The sequence below is a fragment of the Ochotona princeps genome, chromosome 9, assembly GCF_030435755.1.
Source record: "Ochotona princeps isolate mOchPri1 chromosome 9, mOchPri1.hap1, whole genome shotgun sequence".
Taxonomy (NCBI): domain Eukaryota; kingdom Metazoa; phylum Chordata; class Mammalia; order Lagomorpha; family Ochotonidae; genus Ochotona; species Ochotona princeps.
Window position 1 is genome coordinate 54,321,728 of NC_080840.1, and position 18,542 is coordinate 54,340,269.

General features: G+C 37.1%; 1 protein-coding gene across 1 annotated transcript in view; it reads left to right on the forward strand.

Moving 5' to 3' along the window:
- The window catches only part of C9H8orf34 (chromosome 9 C8orf34 homolog), a 180,641-nt gene that overhangs the window by 124,192 nt on the left and 37,907 nt on the right, over positions 1-18,542 (forward strand). The window contains exon 5 of the mRNA XM_004588031.2: positions 2,788-2,816. Coding sequence (XP_004588088.2) covers positions 2,788-2,816 — 29 coding nt within the window. The remainder of the gene's footprint in view (positions 1-2,787; positions 2,817-18,542) is intronic.

An 18,542-nucleotide genomic window follows, 5' to 3' on the forward strand; every position in this document is an offset into this window, starting at 1 on the left:
CTCTCTGTTTTCTTCTGCTAAAATTTTTCCAGCTCTGAAAAACTAACTGGTCACAATGTTTATAAAAGCAAAAGGAGCTGTAACTACGTGACATATATTTTTACTACTGATCTTTTTTTTATTTGCTAGTTCTTGGCTACGTTCCCCATAAATGATGCATTACTGCTATCTTTATGAATGTTGTATTCATAAGTCTGCAGTGGAGAAAAAAATTCAAAGATCAACTGATGTCTTTCTAGAGATTGAAAGACAAAATGCTTTCTGCAGAGCCAAAGGCATTAATGCAGCAAGTTTAAACAAATCAAGAGATCATCCACAATCCCTGACAAATGAATCATGTTTTTTAATTTCAGTTATCTAAGCTTTATGATGGGTTAGAAAGAGGATTTTTTTTTTCACATTATCTCCCCTCTGTGTCCCTTAAAACAGATTAAGCCCTGTCCTTTAAATATTTACATTTAAATAAGAAATTTGGTCCTACTCTTGAATTCATATTGCACAGGAACATTCTTGTAGACTTATATTAAGTGTAAATACAAGCATTTATAAACGTGTTTGACTTGTATAAACTGAATAATGTATTTTAAGTCTACCATAGACTATGACAGAAACCATTTGCTTTGCTGGACATTTTCTGAATTTGCTCAAAATCCGAGACATTCTGTGTGATCATTTATAACTCCATGTGTTTAGAAAGTCCGAACAATCATACATATGTGAGTTACATTAGGTTTTGAGAAATGTTTATAGTTGCTGCAGAACTCTTATCTGTCCCATGTCTTGCCCCTGCCTGTGACCCCATGCTATGGGCTACAATGCACTGGTGATAACAGCACAGCACTGATGCTAGCCCTCCATGAAAACTTATCTCTTGCATTTTTTTTAACATACTGGTTACTCAAAACCATGTCAACTCCATAATGTTGCAAATTGCTGTTGATGTTATATTGGGACTCTTAATTGACTGGGATGATATTCTACCAGCTCTAACTTCGGACCAGAAATGGTCTCCCCAAGAAACTGTTCAACCCATCTGGACAATAAGTAGCTGGACTCTATGCTTGGTATATGTTTGCAAGGAAAGAATCTTGATTGAATTTGAACTGTAATACTGCATTAAGGTGGAGGAATCCACCGGGGAGAGGGGCGTGGGGAGGGGTGGGAGAATTCCCAGAGCCTATGAAACTGTCACATAATGCGAAATAATTAATAAAAAAAAGAAAACTTATCTCTTAACAGTGTTTGAAGAAGTCACCATCACAACACAAATCTTTGAATAATTGCTAAATGAGTTGCTCCAAAATCCTCATAGGGTAGCTAGATCCCTTCTGTAGTACGATGATACATAAACATGTTTGGTAGCCAGTGATTTGACGGAAAAAAAGAGAGAGAGAGAATTTCATAGAATATTGCTATGGGCAATGCATTTCAAATATTCCTCTGTTTCTAGTTTTGTCTTCAAGGTAAGAAGCACATGTTTCTTCTGCTTTTGGGTCAAACTAATTCATTAGGGTAATAGTAAAAGGGGTGAATGATCCTCTTCATTGTTGCTGATATTCTGCCCGTGGGTAAGCAGGACAAACAGGCCCTTAATTAATCAGTCTCTTAATTTCTTGAGATATTCACGTTCTCTTTTGTAACTAAGTTCATTCTTTCTTACCCTGCAGAACTTCACCTTGAATCTTGCTAGTTTCTTTGTGTTTCCTTGAACTTCAACCTTGAGCCTTTCGTTGCATCTGGAGACTGACACCAGCTCCCTTTGCTTTCTGTCACAACTCTTGGGCTGGCCTCATCAGCTCAACTGCCCATCCACAGTGCCTACATTCCGCCCTCGGGACACTCTGCTTAAAAAAAAAGGAGGGTAACATTTTGGGCTCATTATACTGAGGTGGAAATGTTGACAGTAATTCAACAAGCAGCTCAAGAGTGAAGTCAGTGCTGGTCATTGTCCTGGTCATCACTTTACTAAAGGAAGTGTACTGAGAAAGAAGAAAGACATTGCAGCAAAGCACCACTGGCATTTCGGGAAAGAATTTCTTCTCTTTTCAAAAACACCACTATTGAGAAAAAAATTAGAGAAAAGCAGAGACAGACAAACAGAGAAACAGCTGATAGGAAAGAAAGGGCAGTATTAACATAGACTGTAATCTCAGAGAAATAAACTAAGGATAAAGCATTTTCCATTGTCATCATGCAATACTTTTGGATGAATGGTAAAGAAAAATGTGATTTCAGTGAGAAATATGTGAAGCACCAGTGAGAAGGGGACTTGTGCTGGAATCGTGTCTCTGTTGGCTCAAGAAATTGTCGGTCTAATGGTTTATAGGATAAATTCTAACCACTCATTTTTTGCTCTAAAATATCAGCTTTCTAAGAGTTTGAGTCAATTCTTCAGAAGGAGGAGAATTGTAACAGGTTAATCTGAACAATTCAAAACAGCATCCTCTTGTTTTTCCAAGTTTCCTCTGTCCTTAACTCCTACACAGAACATGGCCATGCTTTGTTTTCCTTGCACCAGTGACATTTTTTCAGCGCTTCGTGGTTGTGATAATTGAGTTCAATTCCTGTTTTGTTTTCCTTAATTTAACAGTTGTGCCCAGAGTTTTGGAACATCGTTTTTTAAAATAGGGATTGTCTGTTCTGTTTAGTTAACTAGGAAATGAAAAAAAATGAAATGCAAAAAAAAAAAATAGGCACTTCATTAACTTTACAAAATAAAACTTGTTTTAATGTTAGATTATTAAAAATTGTTTCTAAATTTTCTCATAAATCTCTTTTGAATCCTAGGTATTGCAATTTCAGATGAGCTTGATAAGGTAAGTTACACTGTCTATTTGATAAAAGTTAAATGTGGAATTTATGCTTTGATCTGCTGTATAAATTCAAACAGTTTCTAAAACATGTGAAATGCCCAAACATATTTTATTTGGTATTAAAATTTGAAACTTTCAAAGTTATGTACTAGAATCTTTTAGGAAATTGTTGTATTAAAAATGTGTATCAGATACTCTTTTGAGTTCAAGTCTTTTAGAATTTGGTCAGATAAAATGGAAAGTGAAATAATTGTAAGTACTGAATTACCACATGAAAAATGAAAACAACAAATGACATAAATTATTTGAATTATGTCTGATATAAATAATGAGGATGAGATGGAAGACAATTGTGCTTTCCTTCAGTTACCCACTGGAGACATTATTTAGTAATGTCCTTTTGATTATTTTGATTTTGCAAGATGTTGGGAAAATTATGATGGCATGATACAGGTTTGATTAAAATATATTTCAACAGCAGTATAAGTGTAACAACTACTAACGGGTGTATTTGGGCAGTTGTGAAAAAAATCAGTCAATCAGTCATCATTCCTGGGACAGGGAGATCAGCAACTGCAACACTGGGAATTGGGGAGGAAGCAGATGAGTTTTGAATTGCCTGTTAAAACTTGTTGCCGTGAGTTGTTTCTTATGGAACGTATTTCATTTAGATATATATTTAAGAGTAATTGGAGAGAAGGTTGTTTTCTAATTTCTTTGGGACCTCAGGATCCCTTCTCGCTCTTGAGAATTAATTACAGAGAACTGCAAGATTTTGTGTATACAGATTGCATCTGTCAATATTTTCTGTGTTAGAAATTAAAACTAATAGCATTTTTACAGGCTTTTTCATTAAACACAGAAACAAAGCAGTGAAAGGGTTGCGTCATGAGCCAGTGGGTTAAGTTGCTGTGTTTCTAGTCTAGTTTCATGCTAATGCACTCGAGGAGGCAAGGGAAGCTGGCCCCATGCTGGAGCACACATTCGGAACCAGGATGCAGTTCCTGTCTCCTGACTTGCCTAGCCCAGCCCTGGCTGGGATATCTCTCCTTGTTTCCTGCCCCCGACCCCGTATCTCTATTACCTTATTCTTACTTTTCCCTCTTTCTCCATGTGCCTCTACCCAAAAATGAAATATTAATAAGCAAGTTACCCAGTTTACATTTTTTCAAAGTCTTTAGTGTTAGACACAGTAGAAAATTGCTGGATTTTTATATCTTTTTCTATGTTCAATTATTTGTAATATGTTTTCCCAGCATAAACACATGATAATGAAAATCTGACTGAATAATGAGGCAGCACCTGCAAATAGTCATCATCAACATTCAGCAAATGTCAATCCAGGTAGCTCTCAAAGACAGGTTGAAATTTGGCTGTGGTTTGATATACAGCTGGAAAGAAAACAGCAGAAAGAATTGAACAAAAAATAGGATCTTAGACACCTTGACATTTTAAATAATAAACATCATGTAAAAGCTGTATTATTTATACAAAATAATAAAGTTAATATGCTGCTTCAAGGACAAATATACCTTTTGAAGCTTGTATCATAAAAATAGAGTTCTGGTTCACTGAAACATTAATGAGTATGCTTTTGAATAAGAGTTTTCTTTAATAAGCCAACATCATATTTTAAAATATCTTTGTTTCTACTCCCCATGGACCAGGTCTGGAGTATTAACAGCAGCAAGTACGAGTGTGGTCTCTGGGGTCTGTTCGGCTATTCTTGTCCATTCTGAGAGTCTCTCATCTTGCCATGTTGGTCTATTTTTCTCATCACCTTCCTTGCAGTTTGTAGAAACTTAGCAATCCTCTTCTGTGTGGTGAGAGCCAACATTCATTTTTAGTACAAAGATGCAGTCATCACCATTTCCAATTCATTTTCTTATTTCAGTATTCTGTCACACCCAGGCTGCCTTGTTCATCCGGCAGCCAGGGCAGAGCTCTTCCTCCACTTGGCTCACATCTCTTCTTCAGTGTGCTCCTACTCACAGCAGTATTAGTGCGCACAAAATGAGTTTTTGAACCAAAATGAGTTTACATATGGGTAAGTTATGATACCCTGACACTTGCCTCAGTATTTCCTCAGGACATATTCTCTCCCTCGTACCCACTTTCCTCCCAGCCCTTGGTCAGGGATGTGTTCATTTAATTTAACTCTGTAATACTGTCAATCTTCATTTACTTATCTAATACTCCTATTTTTGGAGACTTCGTGAAAATTGCTTGTATTTATCATTTCTGTGACAAATATTCTTATAAATTAGCCTTTATTGGAAAAATTATTTATGCCCTTGCCAAATATTTGCTCTGATCTCACATCTGGTTTTTGAGTGGCAGATGAGAATCAAGGCTTCAAGAGCCATAACCAGCATCCAATGCTTGAAAACTATGTAGCATGAGAACCTGTCCAGGAGCACCCTCTGGTGACCATGAAGCTTATTGTTCTAAAGTTCCTAAATAAGAGAATGCAACAAGCAGCTACTGTATATCAGCCAATCAGAGTGATCTAGAGTTTGTGTCAACCTACCACCTGTCTTTAACAGAACATTGAAAATAACAGTTTCTTCTGTTGATTTCCCCTTATTATTTTTAAGCATTCACTGAAGACATTTGGTTCTTAACATTCATCAAATATTAACATTTTATTAACATATTGTAACTCAGTGATCGTTTCATCAAAAGAAGTTTTCTGTGACCTTTAATTGTAGCTTATGAATTTTCAAAGTTATTAATTCTAGCTAGCAATTTTAAAATAAAATCAAACAGAAATGTTAAGACTTTCTCTTCTATTGTGAGAACTCTAAACTTCTTACTTATTAATTTATTGTTTTCCTTCCTTAGTCACTGTATTGATATTCTGTGGTGCTATGATAAATTGAAGAACCATAAATCTGTTGTGTCACAATTTTTTTAAATTACATCTATTTACTTTATTATTTTATAATACAGTTCTATATGTCTTGGAACTTTTCTTCCTTTCTCCCCAAATCCCTAATTCCTGCTGATCTCCCCCATATCAATGCAATAGTATAGCCCTTCACTAACACTTATTAGTCCACAATTCTTCTATTTAAGTGTATCCTGACTTTGTAGGTATGGACAATGGCAGAGAGTCCAACATCCTGTTGTCAAGATATATGTAACATACTGGTTACTCAAAACCATGTCAACTCCATAATGTTGCAAATTGCTGTTGATGTTATATTGGGACTCTTAATTGACTGGGATGATATTCTACCAGCTCTAACTTTGGACCAGAAATGGTCTCCCCAAGAAACTGTTCAACCCATCTGGACAGTAAGTAGCTGGACTCTATGCTTAGTATACGTTTGCAAGGAAAGAATCTTGATTGAATTTGAACTGTAATACTGCATCAAGGTGGAGGAATCCACCGGGGGGGGGGGGAGGGGGGGAGGGATTCCCAGAGCCTATGAAACTGTCACATAATGCGAAATAATTAAAAAAAAAAGTGGAGCCATATTGGATTCTGACACATCCAAGATGACTTAAGCTACAAGGCTACCATGGGTCCTTTAGCCCATGTCCTAGCTGGATTGCTTGTTTGGTGTTGTTGAGTTTCTTGAGCACCTCACCAACAACACGCTGACCTTCATGTACTAGCTCCAAAGGAAGCACATGCACATGCTCTTCTGGCAGAAAATGTTTAAGGGTCCAGGGCAATGGCCCAGTAACTAAATCCTCATCTTACATGCACTGGGATCCCATATGGGCACGGGTTCATGCCCTGGCTGCTAGACTTTCCATCCAGCTCCTGCTTGTGGCCCATAAAAGCAGGTGGAGGGTCACTCAAAGCAATGGCACCCTGCACCAATGTGGGAAACCTGGAAGAAACTTCTGGCTTCTGGCTTCTGGCTTCAGATTGGCTCAGCTCCTGTAATTGTGACCTCTGGAGGAGTAAACCAGTTGATGTAAGATCTTTCTCTCCTTTTCTCTGTATATTTGATTTTCCAATAAAAAATTTTAAAAATAAATCTAAAAAAATCATGACAAATGTAGTGCTTAAAAAGGAATATGTTGGTCCTGGCATGATAGCCCAGCTGTTATAGTCCTCTCCTTGCACTGGGATCCAACATCAGCATCGATTCTAATCCCAGCAGCCACACTTCCTATCCAGCTCTCTGATTGTGGCCTGGGAAAGTAGTTGAGGATGGCTCAAAGTCTTGGGACCCTGCACTCATGTGGGAGACCTGGAAGAAGCTCCTGGCTCTGGCTTCAGTTTGTTGGCTGATGGGGGAGTGAATCAAGGTACAGAAGATCTTTCTCTCCACTTCTCCTCTCTGTGTATTTGACTTTCCAGTAAAAATAAAATAAGTTTTTAAAAAATGAAAAAAGGAAGATATATGTAACAGTTTCATTGGGATTCCATTTTGATTTGGAAGTAGAGATACAAACTGCATTGTATCTTCACATCTGGATGTGATAGTCTCTATTACATAGTTACTATACATCCCCTTAAATGAAAAGCCATGTAACAAAATTAGCAAGAGGAAAAATAGAAAAGTAACAGCAACATGAAATTAAATAACATGTCACACTGAATGACCAATGTGTCACTGGAGAAATGAAAAGGAAAATCAAATCAAAAATCTCGAAGAAAATGATGGCATTGTGTAACCTATGAGTCAGTGAAAAAATTGATAAGAAAAATACTTTTATGAATAAATGAAAATTAAAAAATCAAAACCTCTGACATGTAGCACAAAGAATATTGAAAGGGCTATTGATCCTGTATTTTGCATGAAAGATGCCTCGTATCAGAAAGAACATATATTTGTCCTTTTGGTATGCTCAGTGAAATATGTCTCATGGTTCTTTAGGTTACAAGGTCAATAGGAATCTCCTGACATTGATATCCAGGAGTCCTCAATGCTGTTTGTTTTCTGATGATGCTAGGAGGAGACGGTTTCCTCTGTTTTTCTGATTTCTAGAGGATGCCTTCTTCCTTAGTTCATGCATGCTCTCCTGCTTCATCTTTAAAGCATCAGCTCATCTCTCTATAACTTTATTCAGAAAAAGATCTCTACTTTTATGGAATCATGCTAGCTTGGGGTCTCCTGGCCCAATCAGGTAATCTTCCCATTTCAGTCTCTTTATCAATAATGCTGAAAAAGCCTCTTGCCATATCATATATGCACAGGTTTTAGGGACTTAGACTTGAGCACCTTCAGGAATCCATTATTCTGCTTGTATAGCCAGTATCTAAGTTAAGATGATACAGTCATTCACATACACATAATCCTTAAGGTGTCTGTGTTTCAAAATGCTTCAGAGTGAACACAGTTGGTGCCTGTCTCACTAACCTGTTCTGGAGTGCCATGAACTATCCTTCAGTTACTTTGAGTGCTGTGTGGTCAAGGATGCCTGAGTGGGTCCTCAACCTGTGTGCAATGATATGCAGCTCTGAGATGCTGTTCACCTTGTAGAGGTCTGTGGAATCAGGCTGAGCGTGACCTCAGCAAGATCTGTATCTTTGTCAGAGATCCTCCCAACTTTCTCTTGCTTGCCTCATTTTCTGACCAGGCTTACTTGATAGAAATCTTTCCGTGAGTGGTTTTTCCAGCAGTGTTGTAGAGAGCCCTATGTGGATATCTTCCTACATCAGAGTCCTGATTGAAACTTTTTCTTTGATTCCCTGCTCTGGAACAAATTCAGCCCGATGTCCAAGACTAGAATTAGCTGTCTTTATATTGTGGCTCAGATCTATGTCTTACACTTTATCTACCAGTTTTCTTTTGTCTTTAACCAGAGTCTCGAATCTCATCTGTACTTAACCAGGAATAGAAAACAAGTGGCCAGATTGCGGTGACTCTAGGCCATGTAATTTATTTTCACATTTTTATTTGTGTTAGTCCTGGATCTGTTCCTGTTGCCTGTCATCGAAGCTCCTTTCTTCCCTGATTAGCTTGGAGAGTTTGCTCTTACCTTCCATGCTCCTTTGGAGAACACAGTGACTGCATCCCAGTGACACTTTCTGTGGGTATTTGTGTCACTACTTGAAGAAGTAGGCTAATACAATGGAAGAACACAAAGATAAGATTTTTGTTGAATCGTGGCTCCCACCACTTAATGACCCTATGGCCTTCAGCAAGTTATTTATAGATGTTAAGATTTATCTTTCTGGGCCCGGTGGCATGGTCTAGTGGCTAAAGTCCTCGCCTTGAAAGCCCCGGGATCCCATATGGGCGCCGGTTCTAATCCCGGCAGCTCCACTTCCCATCCAGCTCCCTGCTTGTGGCCTGGGAAAGCAGTCAAGGATGGCCCAGAGCACTGGGACCCTGCACCTGCGTGGGAGACCCGGAAGAGGTTCCTGGTTCCCGGCATCGGATCAGCGCGCACCAGCCGTTGCGGTTCATTTGGGGAGTGAATCATCGGACAGAAGATCTTCCTCTCTGTCTCTCCTCCTCTCTGTATATCTGACTGCAATAAAATAAATAAATCTTAAAAAAAAAGATTTATCTTTCTGCTCTGTTAAAATGCAGACATTTTTAGTAGTTAGTAAGGATAATATTAATAACATAACATGAAAATGTTAGGTAGGATGCTAAAAACCCAAAATATAACACATTTCAGTGATGTATGTAGGGAATTATTTCAGAGGAAATAAAGCATAGAGAAATGCAAACCTCCTGCACAAAATGCAGCTTTGATGGTCTTCTTGGATGTTCTTTGAAGTACTGTTGTTTCCCTTGGGCCACAGTTGAGTATTTTGTCAATCAGTGACATCATCATCCAGAGAATCACAGATCAGTTGTTCATGAAGAATCTCATCATTCCTGCTATTGAATCCTAGAGGATTTTCACTAATTTACCCTTACAAAGGAAATACTCTATGAAAAGATCAATAGTATCCTCAAAAATTGTTTCATATTTCTATGCATCAAAGAACAAAATTGATATAATGATAAAACAACCAATGAAATGAAACAAACTCACAGATTGTATTTTAATATACAGCATATGTAAGAAAGAATTCTTACACCTCAGCAAAAAAGAAATGAACGTCTACTAATAAATGGGCCAAGGACTTAAATAGACATTTCTCCAAAAATGATATGCAAATAGACAAAAATATATGAAAAATATATTTGCAACCACATTTTCATACCAGTATTATTTACAATAGCAAATAGGTGAGAACAACTGATTGCACACTGTCAGATAAATAGAAGCAAAATGTGGTATATGCATATCATGAAGTACTAATCAACCTAGAAAAGGAAAGAAACACAACCATATACTACTTTATGGATTGACTGTGAGGATTTTTTTTAATTTTAATAAATCAATAAGAGTATGATAAATATGGGCCCATTTAACATGAAATATTTAAATAGATGTATTTGTTGGAAACAAGTAGAATAGTGAGAGCAGAAAATGGAGCGGCATTGATGAAAGGGTGTAGTCTTAGTTTTACAAAATGAAAAATGTATGCTCACCATTCATTTGCATAGAAATTGCACACAGTGTGAGCATATCTGATGCTACTGGATTGTACATCTAAAGTTAGTGAGGATGATAAATTATCTTATGTGTTTTTATCCTGATTTAAAAACATTTTTTTATTTTGGTAAATGAGAATTGTTTCTTTTGTAGGACTTCTGAGAGTAAAGTCTGTTGACCCAAGGAATGTCTTAAGACAAAAACAAACTGCAGTTAGAAGAACTCCTCAGAGGTCTCAATAATGAAGAGTAAGAGAGGTGTCCCTGATGTTCTGAATTAAGGAAAATTCACATTTTTGAGTACTTAGAGTTGTATATAATCTGTGTATCTTTTACATTACTCATCAGAAAATGCCATTCTCTTCAGCCACCTCTTTTACATATTGATTAATACTGAATTTGAATATCTAGCCTTTGCCTCTTGAAATCAATACATAGTAACAATATAATAATAACATGTATTTAGTAATACTATATTCTAGACCAGGACTAAAAATTTAAAAAATTGTGCTTGCTTCATGCTAATAAAATAGGTAACATTTACTGTAAATTTACCATATACCAAACTGTATTCAGTTGTTTACTTGTATGTGTTTAATATTTAACTGTGGCTTGTAAGCTAGGAAATTTTATTCCCACTTGATAGTTGATAAAATTGGGATGTTGATAGTCTATCCACCTAGACAAATTAACTAGAGCCTATACTGTTCATGAAACCGCATTTGTGAGATCTGTTCTATTATTCATTAGCTAACAGCTGGGCTAACAGGAGCTTCTGGAATTTATGAACTCTCTGATCTCAGTGGTGAAGAGCTGCAAGGCAAACTCAGACAGTCAATATTTTAGTCTGTGTGCTGGAACTTCGTGTTAAGTTACTCATATATTGCCTGCTGTGTAGTAATCATTCAATTAATAATTGCGATGTATTATTAGGGAGTTCTTTCCCACAGAGCCCACTATTGAGAGCCTATAGTAATATATAGGTAAATTATTACTTAATAAAATAACTAACCAGAACACATTAAAACTGATTTTTCTGTTTGATTTTGTCTTCACTTTGTGACCTATTCCCAGTTTTCCTACCTTTAAGACATGGGCTATTTTGTGGTATGCGGAGCTCTGACTGGCTTGCACATAGCAGTGGTCTACAAACAGCTAACACTGTAGTGTTCCTACCCATAAGTAATAAATTCATGTGGATAGTAAGTATGTATTGCGACTCTTGGAAAGACTAAACAGATAGATAATGAATAGTACATTGAGCAAACAAGTGTGACAGTCAGGATGTCAACTATTTTGTGTTCCTCTTCTCATTTCAATTCACTTGTAGGCAAGCTCCAATTATGGAAATTTTAGATTTAAGAAAGTTGAGGCCAAAGAGTTTGTTACCTTAAGCAAACCTGGCTATAAATCATAGACGCAGAACTCACATTGAAGCACTTAACAACTACTTAAACACAGAGTTATTTTGTCCCTATAAATTTAAGGAGTTATTCCTGTTCTGAATGCTTTCAAACTGCTGTGTTATGCTGAAGCATGCAGACCTATGAGCCACTGCACTTGTCCATTTTGTTTATGTGTGGATGTTTATTGGTATTGTTATTTTGCATGATATACTTTGATAAGATTAGTGATTACCCCATCTACTCTCCTTGTTCCTGCTGCATTATCCTCCCACCATCATGTTCTGCCATATAGCTAATAGTATAGTCCTTCAGCAACAGTCAAAAGTACAACATTCTGTTACTTAAGTGTATCATGGCATTGTAGGTATCGAAATAGTAGTAGATAATATAGTATCATATTGTCAAGATATATTTAATAGTTCATTGGGACTCCTTATTTATTCAGGGGTAGAGATGGATACTGCAGTGTATCTTCAATTCCTGGTATGCTAGTCTCCATTATATAGTTCAATATTTACCTATATGTCTGTTTTTTTTCTTGCATAAGTGTTGTCTTATATCAGAGAGAACACTTGATATTTGTACTTTTGGGGATTGGCTTATTTCAGTGATTGGCTTATTTCATAATCTCTAGTTGGGACCATTTTGTTGTAAACAATAGGAATTTCATTCTTTTTAATGGCTCAGTGGTAGTTCATATAGGAGACATACTACAGTTTCTTTTTCCATTTTTTCTTTTGAAAGGCACCTTTGTTGTTCTCATGTCTTCGCTATCATGGATTGTGCTATAAATGTGAAGTTGAAGGTAACTTTTTCTCATATGCAGATTTCTCTTCCTTTGGATATATTCCCTGGAGTGGAACAGCTGGATTATACAGTGGGTCATCAATTTTAGGTTGTCTGAGCGGTCACCTTATTGACTTCATAGTGGCTACAGTGGCTTGCTCCTGTACTCCTACGAACAGTGTGGATTTCCCCACATCCACAGTGGTAGCTGATGTTAGGAGATATCCAAATGTAGGTCATTCTCACTGGAGTTAGATGGAAATAATATGATTTGCATTTGCATTTCCCTAATACCTAGGCAACCTGAAATTTTTTTAATAACGTCTGTTGGCTTTCAAATTTGTTCTTTTGGAAAATGTCTTTCCATTTCCTTCACCCATTTCTGAACTGGATTGTTTTACGAATATGGGATTTTTGAAGCTCTTTATAAATCCTGGATATTAGTTCCTTCTCTAATGTGTGGTGTACAAAGATTTTATCCCCTTCTCTTTGTTGCTTCTTCACTTTGCTGATTGTTTCTTTTGCTGTGCATGATATTATTTTTATGTAATTCTGCTTCTTTATTTTCACTTAGACTGCGTGTGCTCTTGGTGGCTTTTCTCAGAAGTCTTTACCAATGCCTGCATTTAGAGAGTGCTTTCTATGTTTGCCTCCATGATTTCTGGGTGTGGATTTAGGTCCTTGATCCATTTAGAGCTGATTTTTGTGTAAGGTAACAGGTGGGATTCTTGCTTCTTCAGGCTGCTGTCCAGTTGTCCCAACAGCATTTGCTGAAGAGACCAATGATTTTTCTGGATTACTTTCAGTTTCCTGTCAAAGATTAGCTGGCTGTATGTGTGTGGGCTCCTTTCTGGGGTTTCATTTTGTTTCATCAATCTTATATAATCTCTGTATCTGTTCCAATATTTCCCTGTTTTATTTTGATTACCATTGCCATGCAAGTGTGTCTTGAGGTCTGGAATGGTGTGAGTCCTCCAGCTTTCCTTTATTCTTCAGAATATTTTAGCTATTCGTGGTGTTTTGTGTTTCTAGACGTATTTTCTTATCATTTTATTTCTGAGAAGAATGTTGTTGGGATTTTGGTTGTAATCTCATTAAATCTGTATATGACTTTGGTAATACAGACTTTTTGATGATATTGATCCTGATGATTCAGGAGCATAGTAGGTTTCCCTATCGTTTAATGTCTTCTTTTTAAAAAAATATTTTATAATTTTCATCATGAAGGTCTTTCACGTCTTTGGTTAGGCTAGTTCTAAGGTATTTAAGATTCTTCTCCACTGTTTTAAAGGGAACTATAGATATGTTCTTTCTCAATCGTGGAGCTTTTTGTGTACCCTGGGACCATCAATTTATGTTCATTAATTTTGTATCCTGCTACCCTGCCAAATTCTCTTATGAGTTCCAGTAGTCCTTTGGTTTTCCTATGTATACAATTATATCATCTATGAACAGGAATTATTGTAATTCCTTGTTTCCAATTTGAATTACTTTCATGTCTTTTTCTTGCTTAATAGCTCTAGCAAGAACTTCTAATGCTGTATTGAATCGCAGTGATAAAAGTGGACATTCTTGTCTAGCTTCAGATCTTAGTGGAAAAGCTTCTGGTCTTTTCCCAGTTGAGTGTGATGCTGGCATTATATTTTCATATGTTGCTTTGTGTTGCAGAATGTTCCTTCAAACTCTTTTTGTAAAATCAACATTATCTTAATACCAAAGCCAAATAAAGACACAACAGAGAAAGATAACTAAAGACATATCTTTGGTGAACAAAGATGTAAAAATCATCAATAAAATACTAGACAACGGAACCCAACAATACATCAGACAGATCGTTCATCCAAACCAGGTGGGATTTATCCCTGCTGTTCAAGTATGATTTAGCATATGCAAATCAATAAAAGCTATACAGAGCATCTACAATGAAGAATAAAAACCATATGATCATCTCAGCAAATGTTTTCTTTAATTTTGTATCAAAGTTAATATTTAACACAGTAATTTCTAAAAATCAAGGCAAATTAAACAAATGCACAAAACTTACACTTCAGAGCATGACTGTATCAGGGTGACTTATTACTCTAAGTAATCATAAACAGAGTGGTTTTTCTTTTGTGGAAAATACTCTAAGAATAAAGAGAAAACAACATACTTTAAAAAATGTATGTTACCTTAAAAGGCAGCGAGAGAGGGCTGGTTTTATTGCATAGTGAGTTAATTCTGCCCCTGATACCACTATCCCAATATGGGTGCTGGTTCATATCCTGGTTGTATCATTTTCAGTTCAGTTCTCTGATAATGAATTGAGAAAAATATCGGGAAATTAGCCAAGTGTTTGGAAACTTGCTATCAAAGTGGGAGATCTGGATGAAACTCCTGACTCTTGACCTCTACCTGGCCCAGCCTAGGCAATTGTCATTTTCTGGGGAATGAACCACAGTAAAAAAGATTCTCTTTCTCTCTCTCACTCCACACCACCCTGTGTTTCTGTAACTCTGACTTTTGAGTAAATAAATACATCTTGAAACTAATAATAATCTGAGATTAAGAATGAGAGAGAGTTGAGAGAGAGTGAGAACCTATCTTCTGGTTCCTTTTTCAGATGTTGTAAGGGCAGCAACTGGACCAGGCAAAATCTCAGAGTCAGCAATTCAATCCATGTCTCTTATATTAGTGGCACAAAAACAAATACTTGAGAATACACTACCATATTTAGGCAGATCTGCACTGGGAGCAATCAGGAGCCTGAGCTAGGCATCAGCCCTGTGTGCTACAATGGAAGATGCTGGTGTGATCGCTGCCAGGTTAAAGGCCTCCTCTGCAAGGCGTTCTGAAAGCTGTTCTGTTTTTTCTTTCTCTTTTTTCTAAGCAATCCTGCTTTTAATGATAGAGGTGACATAATTATAATGAGGCTATTGTGCATGTTTTCTGTGATATAACAAAAAAGGAAAACTGGAATTTCTGGCTGAAGAGAATGGAAATACATCTATAAGTAAAAATCCCATAATCCTGATGTCATATTTGAAGTATCATTAAGAACTCATAGGATTTTTATGTTTTAAAATGCACACTGTAATGAAATTCAGCTTAACTAAGCCTAGATGTTGTTTACTAAATACTTGTAAAAAGATAACTGGCCTCTTTTGAGCTATGATTGAATCTAGGGCTGCAACAAAATAAGTGCAAGTTGAATCTGAAATATCTTTTAGTGCCAGAAAGCTAAGATGATTTTTTTTTAAATGGTAAGGTTTGTCAAAGAGTTACAGAGACAAAATTCTAGAGATCTTCCTTATGAAACCTGGCCAAACACAAGCTAGAAATCAAGAATGATAGTAATGTGTTAGAGCCCACTGTAAAAACACACATATACATATATACACACACACGTACATACACACATACAGGTACATAATTTTGGTGATGAAAAGCTCTTATACACAGCAGAATACTGGCAAATAAAATTAGAACCTATTCTGAAATTTAAAAAGCCAGAGATTGGCAACAATTGCATAGGCAAGGCTGATGTCTCACTCCATGTCTGGATTTGGAATGTGCAAAAATAATCTAATATAGCTATCCCCTGGGAAACAACAATTCAATAACTCTATCAGAGGCCACGGAAATTCTATTGAAGGAGCTCAATATCCAACATAAGTACTAAACCACTGGAATGAGTTGGGAAAATTTGAGCATCAATAGGAATAATAATTCTAAAATCAGTGAGTAATGGGCCCAGTATGATAGCATAGTGGTTAAGGTCCTCACCTTGCACACACTGGAATCCCATATGGGTCCAGTTCTAATCCTGGTGGCCCCACTTCCCATCCAGCTCCCTGCTTGTGACCTGGGAAAGCAGTGGAGGACAACCCAAATACTTGGGAACCTGCACCCGCATGGGAGACCCGGAAGAGCTTCAGGTTCCTGGCTTTGGATTAGCTCAGCTCCAGCCGTTGCGGCTGCCTGGGGAGTGAACCATCAGATGGAAGATCTTCCTCTCTGTTTCTCTTCTCTATGTGTCTGCCTTTCTAATAAAAATAAATGAATCTTTAAAAAAAAAGCAAAATCAGTCAGTAATATAAAATATATTATATCCTTAAGATCATCCAAACAGCTCTGTTAATAATCTTTGGAAAATATGAAGACACCAAAGTCATGAGCTTAAAACAATTTTAAGAATAAAGGGAAAGAATGAAATATTTAATCTGCATTTTTCATGCAAATTGAAATTCATGGCAATAAAATATTTGCTGATAGGAAGTTCCTCGCAGAATTTTTCCAATAAATTACTGAATATGGAATTATATAACTAGACAATCATCATTTGGCAAGTATAAGTGAATTAATGGAGCTATGCCCAATTTTTCAATGTTGGCAAGATCTCCGAAGAAGAGTCAGCGGGACATTATCTGCCTCCAGATGAAACTATCGCTATTCCTCTGAAGTAGCATTGGCAAAAAACAAAAACAACAACACAAAACTTTAATCCTGATCTAACTACTAATTACAGAAATTACAAGAGGTAGAGGAACATTTAAAAAAAATCATAAAGATGCAATGGGAAAAATACAGACTGGAAAATTTACAAGACAAAAATTCCCACAAAACTCAAGCATTTGGAAAATCAAAAAATTACAAATAGAAACATGGAGCAGAGGATGAGAAATTTTTTTAATTATTTTTAATTTTAGATGATGTTAACATAGTTGATCAGAGTGGGATGGACCAAGGGTTAAGGAAAAGTGGTTGTGATCATTGTTTTCTAATTTTCTGTTTCTCTCTCTTGTTTTTTTGGTGGGGGGGGGGGGAAGGGGAAAGGGATAAGGAGAGAAACCATACCCAGCTTCCCATCCGTTCCAGTAACCAGGGATGGGGAATGACCACTTGATATCAAGCCAGGGTCCCAATGCAGAACATACTCCCAGGGTTGTTATGTACTGGTCCAACCTCTCCCGCTCCCAGACCTGACCCACATGTATGCCGGAGGGCATTGTAACGGCCTGGTCTAGGTTGTTCCTTGCCTTGATTCTTGCACTCATCTGCAGAGATTGCATTTTGACAAAGAAGTTTCCTAAGTTCCTCTATCATGTGTCCTCCCAAAGGCAGATGTTGCACACCAGAGATTCTTTGGCCCAGGTAGACTTTGTCCGCCTCTTGTCCTGACAGGAAGTCATCTATCACCTGGACATGTACTCTCAGGTTCCAACATGCATACACTTGTGCTAACTATAAGAAGCCTAATAAGCCCACACTCCCAAGTCCACAGAGCTCGTTGCCAGGTGGCCAGAGTTCCAATCCAATCCAAGATGGCAACATTGGCTTTTAGGCAGTTGATGGGATTAAATTCCCAGGTTGGGAGGCTACACTGAGCTCTCTCCTAGCAGGTTGAAACTGCGTGTGGCTGGTGAGGTGGAATCTCTTGCTCAAGTGCCCAGCCTGATCCAAGATGGTGCCAGCCACCAGGATTTTTTTTGTAGTAAAGAAATATAAAAGAATGAATTAAATGTGACATATGTAATCTTGTTTGTAGCCTAACCATTTTTTCTAAGGTTCTACTTCCTTTTCTTAAAATATTTTTATTTTATGATACAGTCCCATAGGCTCTGGGATTTTCTCTCCTTCTCCCCATTTCCCCTCCCTGCCCCTGTACTGATTTCCCCTATAGTACCACAATGGTTAGTCCTTCATGAACAGTTATAAGTCCATCATTCTACTGTCATGTTTCGCAACATTGTAGGCATGGACAATGGCAGAGTCCAGCATCCTACTCTCAGGATATAGTCAACAGTTTCACTGGGAGTTCATCTTGGGTCTGAATGCCAAGAGGCATACTGCACTATTTATCCACATCTGGACATGTTAGTTTCCATGTAGCTCAACTTTTTCAAACAGAGATAATAAGGAACATCTGAAAATAAGTTGGCTACTTACTGATATTAAATAATTGCCTGATTTTTTTGTTAGGTGGAATAATCATACTGCACTTAATTACAAAAACCCTGCTCTTTTTCAGAAACACATATTGGACTGTTTAAAATACTGCTATGATGAGTAGTATTACTTTGCCATAATCTGAG